At 53.2% G+C, this 13,925-nt stretch overlaps 1 protein-coding gene across 1 annotated transcript in view; it reads left to right on the top strand.

Moving 5' to 3' along the window:
* Nucleotides 1–13,925, top strand: part of tafa3b (TAFA chemokine like family member 3b) — a 55,221-nt gene that overhangs the window by 33,344 nt on the left and 7,952 nt on the right. Inside the window, exon 3 of the mRNA XM_086011739.1 lies at nucleotides 8,477–8,601. Within this exon, the coding sequence (XP_085867865.1) occupies nucleotides 8,477–8,601 (125 nt within the window). The remainder of the gene's footprint in view (nucleotides 1–8,476; nucleotides 8,602–13,925) is intronic.

The following is a 13,925-nucleotide window of genomic DNA, read 5'->3' as shown; positions in this document are numbered from 1 at the left end:
AAAAAGTACTTGGATGTGAACTTGAAGTGCCGTAACCTACAGGGCTATGGACCAAGAGCTGGAAAGTGGGATTAGGCCGGATAGCTCTTTTTCGGCCGGCGCGGACACAATGGCGCAAATGGCCTCCTTCTGTGCTGTAAATTTCTCTGATTCTTTGATTCAATACTGGATGAGTGCAGGCCCAAGCATCAGAACGTAAAATATGTGGGGTTACGGGGATAGGGTGGGATATGTGTCGGTGCAGGCTCGATGGGCCGAAATGGCCTCTATCTGCACTGTGGGGTTTCTGTGATTTCTGTGAAAATCCTGAAGGTAATGATTGAAAAAGAGACTTTAATAAGCAATGGGCGATGAGGGTGCCTTTTGCTGGGAACCAGTCAGTGGATTAACATTGATCAGTGGATGGTAACTTTGTCGCAGTTGTTAATCTTACAGAAAGTAGTTGTCACAAGACCAGTGACCCTTGATCCTGCCAGTGACCTGTTGCCACCCCTGCGAACTCTGCTGTGTAAATATAAAATCCGCTGATCCCTGCGGTAACTGTATCTGAGTGCTCGTCAATGTGAAGCGACTCAGCTTCCCAATCATGGTGTACGCGATGTTATCTGAACTCCTCATTCGAAGCACTGTCTATAATTCACTGAGATCACCGGCGATACCCTGCTGAATGGCACTGGGCCGGCACAGAAGCTTCTGGTAACCCAGCGCGGATTATTTCTTGGTGAAGCTGCAGTAATAAAGGAAAATAAAGACTTGCATTTATATAGCGCCTTTCACGACCACCAGACATCTCAAAGCGCTTCACAGCCAATGAAGTACTATTTGAAGTGGAGTCACTGTTGTAATGTAGGAAATGCGGCAGCCAATTTTCGCACAGCAAGCTCCCACAAACAGCAACGTGATAATGACCAGATAATCTGTTTTTGTTATGTTGGTTGAGGGATAAATATTGGCCAGGACACCGGGGAGAACTCCCCATCTCCTCTTTTTTGAAATAATGGGAACTTTTACATCCACCTGAGAGAGCAGACAGGGCCTCGGTTTAATGTCTCATCCGAAAGACGGCTCCTCCGACAGTGCAGCACTCCCTCGGTACTGCACTGGGAGTGTCAGCCTGGATTTATGTGCTCGGGTCTCTGGAGTGGGACTTGAACCCATGACCTTCTGACTCCGAGGCGAGAGAGCGACCCACTGAGCCACAGCTGACACTGACATCACACTCGTTAATTCTCTTGTGCGGATATCTCCATGTATCAAATGATGCTGCCACAGAGTATTCCAGGAAAAGCTGAAGCCCTTTACGTTAGCAATATCCCAGGGTTAGGGCTTGGGTTAGGGTTCGGATCGAGTTCAGGGATTTTGGTCATGCTTAAGGTTAGGGTTGGAGTCAGGGTTCGGTTAGCCTCAGAATCAGATTAGTGTCAGACTTGGGGTCAAAGTCAGGTTTAAGTTAAGATTGTGGTTAGTATTGGGAGTAAAAGGAGGGTCAGGTTTGGGGTCAAAATCAAGCTTATAGTCCGGATTATGGTCAGGGGTATGGTTAGCATTAGGGTTAAGATTAGGGTCAGGGTGGGACTGTACCAGTGCCTTGCACAGCCTCATTGTCAGCTCCTGGGATTCATGCTCTATCACTTTGCCTATACATCCAAGATCCCGTTAATTTTCATTATTCCACCAATCACTGTGCTGTCGGTTTTAGTGAGCGCTCCACCAATACCCTCCGCTCTCTGTCTTGTATTGCGTCCTGTACTATTTAGTTTATGTTCTCTGTTTATTTCCTCTCCCCAATTTCATTGCCATACACTTCTCCATATTAATCGGCATTTGCCACTCACTAGCCCGCCCAACCACCCAACCTATCCACCTCCCTTTGCATTCGGTTTGCCTTTTGTTTGAACCTCTCCCCAATTTGTCATCTTCTGCAAACTTAAATATCTTTGTGCTTGTCCTCAGCTCCAAACCATTTTTATACACTGTACACAGCGATGGGCCTAGTGCGGATCCCTGTGTGAGTTGTTCGTGACTCCTTGGGCTGGATTTTACCAACCTCGGCGGGTCCGTGGCGGGCGACATCAATGGCAGGTCCTGGCATCGCTGCCGGCTCTATCCCGCTGTCGGAAAATGGTTTCCCCCTGATTGGGCTTGTTAAGCCCACCCAGCGAATTGAAGGAAGCGGGTCTGATGACGTCATTTGATGATGCGTCATCAGCTGGTTTCCTTAAAGGGGCCATGGCCAACTTTAATTTGACAGTTGTGTTTTCAGTGTTCTACAGCATTGAGGGGCTACAAACACTGACAAGCACTGCACAAAGGTGCAGGGCTACACACAGCCTCTCACATGAGTCACAGCATGCAGGGAGGTTCTCTTCCCTTCCAATGGGCAGAAGAGACCTCCCCAGGAGATCAACACAGCTTGGTTGCACATTGCAGAGGAGGGCATAAGCAGGGATGTGGTCAGGAGGACCAGGCTGCAGTGGCGCCAACCTTTCAATGATCTCAGTAGATCATGAAACGTTACTGCAAAGCCACACTCAACCTCATCCTGCTGTGCCTCTCATCACATCCCCATCACTCTGCCTTCCCTACCCTACTCCTGCACATCCTTACTCACACCAACTTACCTTGCACCTCCACCCATCCCTCTCTATCTACATTATCACTTCCCCATCTCACGAGCCACCCCTCACACTCACCCTCATCCTACTGCAATCATACCAACTAACAACACACAAGGGTAGGCACTTGAGTGTTTTAGCCAATGTTCATGTGAAGTTTCTGTTAATATGCTGTCAAACATTGAAATCTTTATTTTCAACACTTTGCGTTCTTGGACAGATTTGTGTGCACCTTTGGAAGTGGCTTAGTGAGTTGCAGTGAATGGTGAGACATAACGGTACTCCCTGCAATGGTGACGAGTGTGAAAGGAATGGCTTGGGCATTGTAGGGATGCTTTATAGTGTTGGTGTGGGGTGGTGCCAACTTGGTGCATCATGTGGCAGTCATATGGGTGTACAGCATCAAGTGAAGTAATTCTGGCCATGGTGAGGCCATCCCTGGCCTCCCGAGCAGCAAGGTGCTCGGGTGCTGATGCCCTGTGTCCTGTGCAGCATCAGGTGATTGCGGAGAAGGTTGGTGTTGTTGGTATTGCTGGTGTGCCTGATGATGCTGGTATTGGGGCTGATCGTGGGACCAAGCTGAGATAGTTTCAAGGGCACCGATGCTGAAGTAATAGCTGGCAGGTGAACTTGAGATGACAGAGGTGATCTGTCAGCGGTGAGAGAGGTTGTTCCAATGAGGTGACACTGGATAGAGAGTTTACTCCAAACACTTGCAACCTGCATTAAGCTCAATCTGTCTTCCAAATGCAGTAAGCAACAGCATCTGAGCTTGGAAAGTGAACAGATGTGAAATGGGAGCTTTTATAGCACATTTTCAGCTGTCAAGTAATGAGATGATTCCATGGTCATACAACTCCCGACCTGCTTACCTGACGTGATCCCCGAGCAGCGTGGACCCCGTGGGCGACCGGGTAAAATGTAAAGGTGAGCTCAAAATACTTTTTAATGGGCTGTTAACAAGGTCGTAATGACCTGAAGTGCCTCCCCCGCCGCGGCGTGTCGGGTCTGTTCAGCGCTGACAGACCCAACATCTGGGAAAGGTACGTGGCGGCGGGTTGACAGCGGGGTCCCAACCCGTTGTAAAAAAAAGTTTTCCCCACTCGACCCGCCACCGAACACGCCCGCTGACCACCCGGAAAAATTCCCTCCCTGGTCCTGTCAATGCAGCTCCATTCACCCTTTACTTTCTCTGGTTCATAGAATCAGAGAATGATAAAGCACAGAAGGAGGCCATTCGGCCCATCGTGCCTGTGCCGGCTCTTTGAAAGATTCTCTCCAATTAGTCCCACTCCCCCTGTTCTTTCCCCAGAGCCCTGCAAATTTTTCTCCTTCAAGTATTTATCCAATACCCTTTTGAAAGTTACTATTGAATCTGCTTCCACCGCCCTTTCAGGCAGCCCATTCCAGATCACCACAACTCGCTGCGTAAAAACATTCTCCTCATCTCCCTCTGGTTCTTTTGCCAATTATCGTCAATCTGTGTCCTCTGGTTACCGACCCTCCTGCCAGTGGAAACAGTTTCTCCCTCTCTACTCTTATTAAAACCCCTTCATGATTTTAAACACCTCTATCAAATCTCCTCTTAACCTTCTCTGCTCCAAGGAGAACAACCCCAGCTTCTCCAGTCTCTCTACATAACTGAGGTCCCTCATCCCTGGTACCATTCTAGTAAACCTTCTCTGCACCCTCTCCAAAGCCTCTTAAAAAGCCAGTTTTTAAGAGCTTTCTTCCTACTCCATGCCTTCCTACATTTTTATTTATTAATTCTCAGGATGTGGCAGGGCTGGCATTTATTGCCCATCTCAAGTTACTCTTGCGAAGACGGTGGCCTTCTTCTTGAACTGCCAGCATATTGATAATACTGAGTGGCTCGCTGGGCCACTACATAGAGCATTTAAGAGTCAACTATGTTGGTGTGGGACTGGAGTCACATATAGGCCCAGACCGGGTCTTTCCTCTGTTTCTTTCTCAATCCTTAAATCTCATTGGTTAGGGAGATAGAGGGGGAAAAATTCAGTATCGCCCTGTTTGGGGCGCCATTATTGGCCGTGCACAAAGTTTAGCGCCTGGCGCTAATTATTGCCTCCGACGGCAAACTTGGCTTTTATCGCCCCTGGAGGTGATTGGAGCGCTAAATCAGGCGCTTCACACCTGTCTTAAGGCGCAAAGGCCGAGGAGCGAGGCGCTACCTCAGAGCGCTGGCGAAGCAAGGAAGGGCAAATCAAAATAAACCTGCAAAGTGCTGCTCAGTACTCAAAACTCCTTCACACAGCGTTGAATCTCTCCAGAAGTCTCTCTCTCTCTCTCTCAGAATGCGTGGTACAAAAATGTCACCAATAAAAAAAGGCAGGAAGCGGTCACCTTTAAATAGCGCTCCCCCAGTCCCTTCCTGACTGCAAAACGCTCCCCTCAACCTGTCGTTGCTAGCGGCAGGCGGTAAGGCAGGGGGCGCCACTCAATATCCGGCCCGGGGCGCTAACGGGGCGTTGCGCACTCGACTGATGTCACGATCTGCCGGCGCAGGAGATCGTGGCGGTAGTGCTTAGCGCCGCCGCAAAATGTCTAGTTAATTCAACGAGCGGCGCAAATATCGTCGCGCCCAGGTGCTAGTTGCTTTGTGCCCCATTAGCGCCCTCTTAAGGCGCTAACGGGAGGCGCAAACAACTGAATTTTTCCCCCAGACTGTTGGTCCCGTCGCTCACCGAGGTCCCAGTTGCCCCGTGGCCCTCGCCCTGCCGTTATCAGCTCACACTCCCAGCAACTTGCAGGGCAAAAATCTTTCGAGCTGAAGAGACAAAGTGGGGGGGTGATTTTACCAGCCCTGGGGAGGCGGGACTGCCGGGAAAATGGCAGAATCTGGGGGCGGGTAACCATCCCGCCCCCAACCTGACTCCGTGCCATCTTCCCAGGAGGCGGGTAGGGGATTACAGCCACTTAACTGCCTGTTAACAGGTAGTTAAGAGGATTATCCCATTTTTCCGGCAGAGATGCAGGCTTCCCGACGTCGGGAAATCCCGCCAGGGTCAGTGAGGCGAGCAGTGGGTCTGCGGGGGCGAGAGGGGTCCAAAAGTGCGCTGTGGAGGTGAGTGATGGGTGCAAGTGTGGAGAGGTAAGTATGTGAGTGAAAAGTGATAGAAAAAGTTTCCTTATCTTTGTTTCTTCCTGCAGGTTTCAAGCGTTGGAGATCCGGAGGCTCCGGCATCTCCACGGCAGAGATGACAGAATGGCTGCTGCATTCTCAGATGTAACAGCCATCTGCTTTCTGCTCAGGATATAGGTTTGGTGAGCCTGGAGTACAAGAACTCACCAAACAACAGAGATTGTCAGTGTTTGCAGGTATGACGTATGAGGAGAGATTGGGTCGATTGGGCTTATATTCGCTGGAGTTTAGAAGAATGAGAGGGGATCTCATTGAAACTTATAAAATTCTAACAGGACTAGACAGACTAGATGCAGGAAGGATGTTCCCGATGGCGGGGGAGTCCAGAGCCAGGGGTCACAGTCGAAGGATAAGGGGTAGGCCATTTAGGACTGAGATGAGGAGGAATTTCTTCACCCAGAGAGTGGTGAACCTGTGGAATTCTCTACCACAGAAGGCAGTTGAGGCCAATTCATTAAATATATTCAAGAAGGAGTTAGATATATTTCTTAAGGCTAAAGGGATCAAGGGATATGGGGAGAAGGCAGGGACAGGGTACTGAATTTGGATGATCAGCCATGATCGCATTGAATGGCGGAGCAGGCTCGAGGGGCCGAATGGCTTACTCCTGCTCCTATCTTCTATGTTTCTATGTTTCTATGTTGACAGCTTCTCAAAGCTGTCAAACGATGACAATTCATCTGTCAAAAATATTCTGGTTCTCTGTAATCGGCTTCCCCTTAATTGGCCTGCTGAGCCCGCTGGGCGGGGTTAACAAGGTCAATCAAAGGAAAATAACATGGGTTGGCCTCAAGTCGATGGAGGCGAGACTAAAACCCAACAAACAGCATTCCCACCTCCGATGCGCCCCCATTGGCAAAATCACCCCCAAAGTCTAATTAACAGGGCACGCGAGATGCCTCGCTCCAACAAAGTCTGGCCAATTTTTATGTTCCTTCTAAACTGTCCTTGGGGCACTATTCCTGTTTCTAATGATTCCTTAAAGATAGTGGCATAGGGCATGACTGATTTCACTAACCATTTTTTGAGTAACCTTGTATGAAGTTAAAAAAAATGATTTCTGGGATGAGGGGGATTGTCCAATGAGGACAGATTGAGTAGACTAGGCCTATATTCTCTAGAGTTTAGAAGAATGAGAGGTGATCTCATTGAAACATACAAAATTCTTACAGGGCTTGACAGGGTAGATGCAGGGAAGATGTTTCCCCCTGACTAGGGAGTCTAGAACCAGGGGTCACAGTCTCAGAATAAGGGGTCGGCCATTTAGGACTGAGATGAGGAGAAATTTCTTCACTCAGAGGGTGTTGAATCTTTGGAATTCTCTACCCCAGAGGGCTGTGGAGGCTCAGTCGTTGAGTATATTCAAGGCTGAGATCGATAGATTTTTGGACTCTAAGGGAATCAAGGGATATGGGGATCGGCCGGGAAAGTGGAGTTGAGGTCGAAGATCAGCCATGGTCTTATTGACTTTCGGAGCAGGTTTTAAACACCTCGATCAGATCATCCCTCAACCGTCTAAACTCAAGGGAATACAAGCCAGGTTTATGCAACCTGTCCTCATAATTGGAGCCCCTGGTATTATTCTGGTGAATCTGCACTGCCCCCCCTCCAAGGCCAATATAGAGGTGCGGGGCCCAGAACTGAACACAGTGCTACAGAGGGGGTCCGACCCAGGCTCTGTACAACTGAGGCTTCACCTCCTCCCCTTTGTGTTCCAACCCCTTGAGATAAAGGACAAAGCTCCATTAGGCATTTTGATTATTCTTTGCACCTGTCCACATTCTGTTAGCGATTTGATTGTGCGATTTGTACGGATCTGACTGGGCTGCGCTATGCGTTCTCCCAGCTGTCCATTTCACTTTGTAACCCGAGTGCGCCCTTAATAATTTATCCTGCTCGTGCGGTATTTGCCTCTTCGTGTGAGCGAGGCAGAGGGTCTGAAACCTGGGCATGGGCTCTAACCCTCGGCTAAGGGAACATCCTTGGGGCCCGAAGGAGAGATCGCACTCGGGGCCCCTCTGCACTATTCTTTGTCCTCAGATCTACGAGTGACTGGTTTTGTTCCAAAATTCACCTTCTTTTCACGTTTTCGAGTCGCCCATCGGAAAATTAGCTCTCCATTCTGTCAGCCATGGCTCCGTGGGTGCGAGTCAAAGGGCTGTAGGTTCAAGTCCCACTCCAAAAGACTTGAGCACATAATCTAGGCCGACATTCCCAGTGCCAGTACTGAGGGGGCACTGCACTGTCGGCAATGCCGTCTTCCGAATGAGACCAAGGATTGGTCTTCCCTCTCAGGTGGACATAGAAGATTCAATGCTGCTATTTGAAGAAGAGTAGGGGGAGTGCCCTGGCCAACATTTATCTCAGGACCAACACCATCAAAAACAGATTAACATGTCATTTATCTCATTGCTGTTTGTGGGATCTTACTGTGCACAAATTGGCTGCCGCATTTGCCTACAAGACCACACTTCAAAAGTACTTCATTGGCTGTGAAGCGTTTTGGGACATCGTGAGGATGTGAAAGGTGTTGTAGAAATGCAAGCTCTCCCTTTCTCTTTCTATCGCTGTATGCCTGTAAACAGTTTGCATCTGCTGGTTTGACGTGGCTGCGGAATGACATCTCTCGGGGGGGTGAAGGTGGGCGAGAAGTGTTCTTCAGCTCCTGTCTCACCGTGGTGCTTTCTCTTGCTTGCAGCATCCATTGTTGTTCAGAAGTGGTGGTGCCACATGGAGCCATGTTTGAAGGGCGAGGAGTGTAAGGTTCTGCCGGACCTGAGTGGGTGGAGCTGTAGCACCGGAAACAAAGTCAAAACCACCAAGGTTAGTCCGAGCTTCTCACCAGCCCTCGGGCGACCCCCAGCCCAATGTGCAAGTAGCCATCAGACCCACATGTTCTCCTTGCATTGTATAAATTCTCATCCTTGTGTTCAGATCCCTCCATGGTCTCGCCCTCTCCCTATCGCTGTAATCTCCCCCAGCCCTACCACCCTCCGAGATCTCTGCGTTCCTCCAATTCAGGCCTTGGTGTGGTTTTAAATTGATTTATTAATTGTACAACATTTTAGTATCACTTTTACGCCAGAGTGTCTCTGCAACACTCCTTACACCTTCCTTCCTCCGTCCCCAGACTTTCTAAAGGCAACTTCTCATTGGGATCTCATTGAAACTTATAAAATTCTAACAGGACTAGACAGACTAGATGCAGGAAGGATGTTTCTGATGGCCGGGGAGTCCAGAACCAGGGGTCACAGTCTAAGGATAAGGGGTAAGCCATTTAGGACTGAGATGAGGAGGAATTTCTTCACCCAGAGAGTGGTGAACCTGTGGAATTCTCTACCACAGAAGGCAGTAGAGGCCAATTCATTAAATATATTCAAGAAGGAGTTAGATATATTTCTTAAGGCTAAAGGGATCAAGGGATATGGGGAGAAGGCAGGGACAGGGTACTGAATTTGGATGATCAGCCATGATCTCATTGAATGGCGGAGCAGGCTCGAGGGGCCGAATGGCCTACTCCTGCTCCTATCTTCTATGTTTCCATGTTTATGTTTCTTACCATACGAAGGCTTGGAGTTTCCAGACGTCATTGGTAAAATGGACAGGACTTCTTTCCATCCATGTCATCCCAATGGCACCTGATTACATTTTCCATTGGGGGGTGGCGGGGGGGTGGCCCTCATTGAGTAAGCAGGGAGAGATTACAGCAAGAATCCCGCTCCTGATTGGATCGTCTGCTGCTGGGAGGGAGGGAAATCGGGATAGGCTGTAGCAGTTAAAGGGCTGCTGCAGGTGTAAAGTCTGCTGCCCCTGTGTCCAAACTCGCACCCAGTCCCGTTCACCCATCACCCCCTGTGCTCACTGCCCCATGTCCTAACTCGCAGCGAGTCCCGTTCACCCATCACCCCCTGTGCTCACTGCCCCGTGTCCTAACTCACACCCAGTCCCGTTCACCCATCACCCCCCTGTGCTCACTGCCCCGTGTCCTAACTCACACCGAGTCCCGTTCACCCATCACCCCCTGTGCTCACTGCCCCGTGTCCTAACTCACACCCAGTCCCGTTCACCCATCACCCCCTGTGCTCACTGCCCCGTGTCCTAACTCACACCCAGTCCCGTTCACCCCTCACCCCCTGTGCTCACTGCCCCGTGTCCTAACTCACACCCAGTCCCGTTCACCCATCACCCCGAGCTCACTGCCCCGTGTCCTAACTCACACCCAGTCCCGTTCACCCATCACCCAATGTGCTCACTGCCCCGTGTCCTAACTCACACCCAGTCCCGTTCACCCATCACCCCCTGTGCTCACTGCCCCATGTCCTAACTCACACCCAGTCCCGTTCACCCATCACCCCCTGTGCTCACTGCCCCGTGTCCTAACTCACACCCAGTCCCGTTCACCCATCACCCCGAGCTCACTGCCCCGTGTCCTAACTCACACCCAGTCCCGTTCACCCATCACCCCCTGTGCTCACTGCCCTGTGTCCTAACTCACACCCAGTCCCGTTCACCCATCACCCACTGTGCTCACTGCCCCGTGTCCTAACTCTCACCCAGTCCCGTTCACCCATCAGCCCCTGTGCTCACTGCCCCATGTCCTAACTCACACCCAGTCCCGTTCACCCATCACCCCCTATGCTCACTGCCCCGTGTCCTAACTCACACCCAGTCCCGTTCACCCATCACCCCTCTGTGCTCACTGCTCCCGTGTCCTAACTCACACCCACTCCCGTTCACCCATCACCCCTGTGCTCACTGTCCCGTGTCCTAACTCGCACCCAGTCCCGTTCACCCATCACCCCTGTGCTCACTGCCCCGTGTCCTAACTCGCACCCAGTCCCATTCACCCATCAACCCCTGTGCTCACTGCCCCGTGTCCTAACTCACACCCAGTCCCGTTCACCCATCACCCCCCTGTGCTCACTGCCCCGTGTCCTAACTCACACCGAGTCCCGTTCACCCATCTCCCCCTGTGCTCACTGCCCCGTGTCCTAACTCACACCCAGTCCCGTTCACCCATCACCCCCTGTGCTCACTGCCCCGTGTCCTAACTCGCACCCAGTCCCGTTCACCCATCACCCCCTGTGCTCACTGCCCCGTGCCCTAACTCACACCCAGTCCCGTTCACCCATCACCCCCTGTGCTCACTGCCCCGTGTCCAAACTCACACCCAGTCCCGTTCACCCATCGCCCCCTGTACTCACTGCCCCGTGTCCTAACTCGCACCACGTCCCGTTCACCCATCTCCCCCTGTGCTCACTGCCCCGTGTCCTAACTCACACCCAGTCCCGTTCACCCATCACCCCGAGCTCACTGCCCCGTGTCCTAACTCACACCCAGTCCCGTTCACCCATCACCCACTGTGCTCACTGCCCCGTGTCCTAACTCACACCCAGTCCCGTTCACCCATCTCCCCTCTGCTCACTGCCCCGTGTCCTAACTCACACCCAGTCCCGTTCACCCATCACCCCCGAGCTCACTGCCCCGTGTCCTAACTCACACCCAGTCCCGTTCACCCATCACCCCCTGTGCTCACTGCCCGGTGTCCTAACTCACACCCAGTCCCGTTCACCCATCACCCCCTGTGCTCACTGCCCCATGTCCTAACTCACACCCAGTCCCGTTCACCCATCACCCCCTGTGCTCACTGCCCCGTGTCCTAACTCACACCCAGTCCCGTTCACCCATCACCCCCCTGTGCTCACTGCTCCCGTGTCCTAACTCACACCCACTCCCGTTCACCCATCACCCCTGTGCTCACTGCCCCGTGTCCTAACTCGCACCCAGTCCCGTTCACCCATCACCCCTGTGCTCACTGCCCCGTGTCCTAACTCACACCCAGTCCCGTTCACCCATCACCCCCTGTGCTCACTGCTCCCGTGTCCTAACTCACACCCAGTCCCGTTCACCCATCACCGTCTGTGCTCACTGCCCCGTGTCCTAACTCACACCCAGTCCCGTTCACCCATCACCCCCTGTGCTCACTGCCCTGTGTCCTAACTCACACCCAGTCCCGTTCACCCATCTCCCCTGTGCTCACTGCCCCGTGTCCTAACTCACACCCAGTCCCGTTCACCCATCTCCCCCTGTGCTCACTGCCCCGTGTCCTAACTCACACCCAGTCCCGTTCACCCATCTCCCCCGTGCTCACTGCCCTGTGTCCTAACTCACACCCAGTCCCGTTCACCCATCACCCCCTGTGCTCACTGCCCCGTGTCCTAACTCACACCCAGTCCCGTTCATCCATCACCCCCTGTGCTCACTACCCCGTGTCCTAACTCACACCCAGTCACGTTCACCCATCACCCCCTGTGCTCACTGCCCCGTGTCCTAACTCACACCCAGTCCCGTTCACCCATCACCCCCTGTGCTCATTGCCCCATGTCCTAACTCGCACCAAGTCCCGTTCACCCATCACCCCCTGTGCTCGCTGCCCGTTTCCTAACTCGCACCAAGTCCCGTTCACCCATCACCCCCTGTGCTCGCTGCCCCGTTTCCTAACTCGCACCCAGTCCCGTTCACCCATCACCCCTTGTGCTCGGTGCCCCGTGTCCTAACTCGCACCGAGTCCCGTTCACCCATCACCCCCTGTGCTCACTGCCCCGTGTCCTAACTCACACCCAGTCCCGTTCATCCATCACCCCCTGTGCTCACTACCCCGTGTCCTAACTCACACCCAGTCACGTTCACCCATCACCCCCTGTGCTCACTGCCCCGTGTCCTAAGTCACACCCAGTCCCGTTCACCCATCACCCCCTGTGCTCATTGCCCCGTGTCCTAACTCGCACCAAGTCCCGTTCACCCATCACCCCCTGTGCTCGCTGCCCGTTTCCTAACTCGCACCAAGTCCCGTTCACCCATCACCCCCTGTGCTCGCTGCCCCGTTTCCTAACTCGCACCCAGTCCCGTTCACCCATCACCCCTTGTGCTCGGTGCCCCGTGTCCTAACTCGCACCAAATCCCGTTCACCCATCACCCCCTGTGCTCACTGCCCCGTGTCCTAACTCGCACCCAGTCCCGTTCACCCATCACCCCTGTGCTCACTGCCCCGTGTCCTAACTCGCACCCAGTCCCGTTCACCCATCACCCCTGTGCTCACTGCCCCGTGTCCTAACTCACACCCAGTCCCGCTCACCCATCACCCCCTGTGCTCACTGCCCCGTGTCCTAACTCACACCCAGTCCCGTTCACCCATCACCCCTGTGCTCACTGCCCCGTGTCCTAACTCGCACCCAGTCCCGTTCACCCATCACCCCTGTGCTCACTGCCCCGTGTCCTAACTCACACCCAGTCCCGTTCACCCATCACTCCCTGTGCTCACTGCCCCGTGTCCTAACTCACACCCAGTCCCGTTCACCCATCACCCCCTGTGCTCACTGCTCCCGTGTCCTAACTCACACCCAGTCCCGTTCACCCATCACCCCCTGTGCTCACTGCCCCGTGTCCTAACTCACACCCATTCCCGTTCACCCATCACCCCCTGTGCTCACTGCCCCGTGTCCTAACTCACACCCAGTCCCGTTCACCCATCACCCCCTGTGCTCACTGCCCTGTGTCCTAACTCACACCCAGTCCCGTTCACCCATCTCCCCTGTGCTCACTGCCCCGTGTCCTAACTCACACCCAGTCCCGTTCACCCATGACCCCCTGTGCTCACTGCTCCTGTGTCCTAGCTCACACCCAGTCCCGTTCACCCATCTCCCCTGTGCTCACTGCCCCGTGTCCTAACTCACACCCAGTCCCGTTCATCCATCACCCCCTGTGCTCACTGCTCCTGTGTCCTAGCTCACACCCAGTCCCGTTCACCCATCTCCCCTGTGCTCACTGCCCCGTGTCCTAACTCGCACCCAGTCCCGTTCACCCATCACCCCCTGTGCTCACTACCCCGTGCCCTAACTCACACCCAGTCACGTTCACCCATCACCCCCTGTGCTCACTGCCCCGTGTCCTAACTCACACCCAGTCCCGTTCACCCATCACCCCCTGTGCTCATTGCCCCGTGTCCTAACTCGCACCAAGTCCCATTCACCCATCACCCCCTGTGCTCGCTGCCCGTTTCCTAACTCGCACCAAGTCCCGTTCACCCATCACCCCCTGTGCTCGCTGCCCCGTTTCCTAACTCGCACCCAGTCCCGTTCACCCATCAC

This window comes from Somniosus microcephalus, chromosome 18 (assembly GCF_052327205.1).
Source record: "Somniosus microcephalus isolate GS21.2 chromosome 18, FLI_Smic_1.0, whole genome shotgun sequence".
In the NCBI taxonomy this organism is placed as follows: Eukaryota; Metazoa; Chordata; class Chondrichthyes; order Squaliformes; family Somniosidae; genus Somniosus; species Somniosus microcephalus.
Note: the sequence above shows the minus strand (reverse complement) of the source record. Positions and strands in the feature narration are given on the sequence as shown.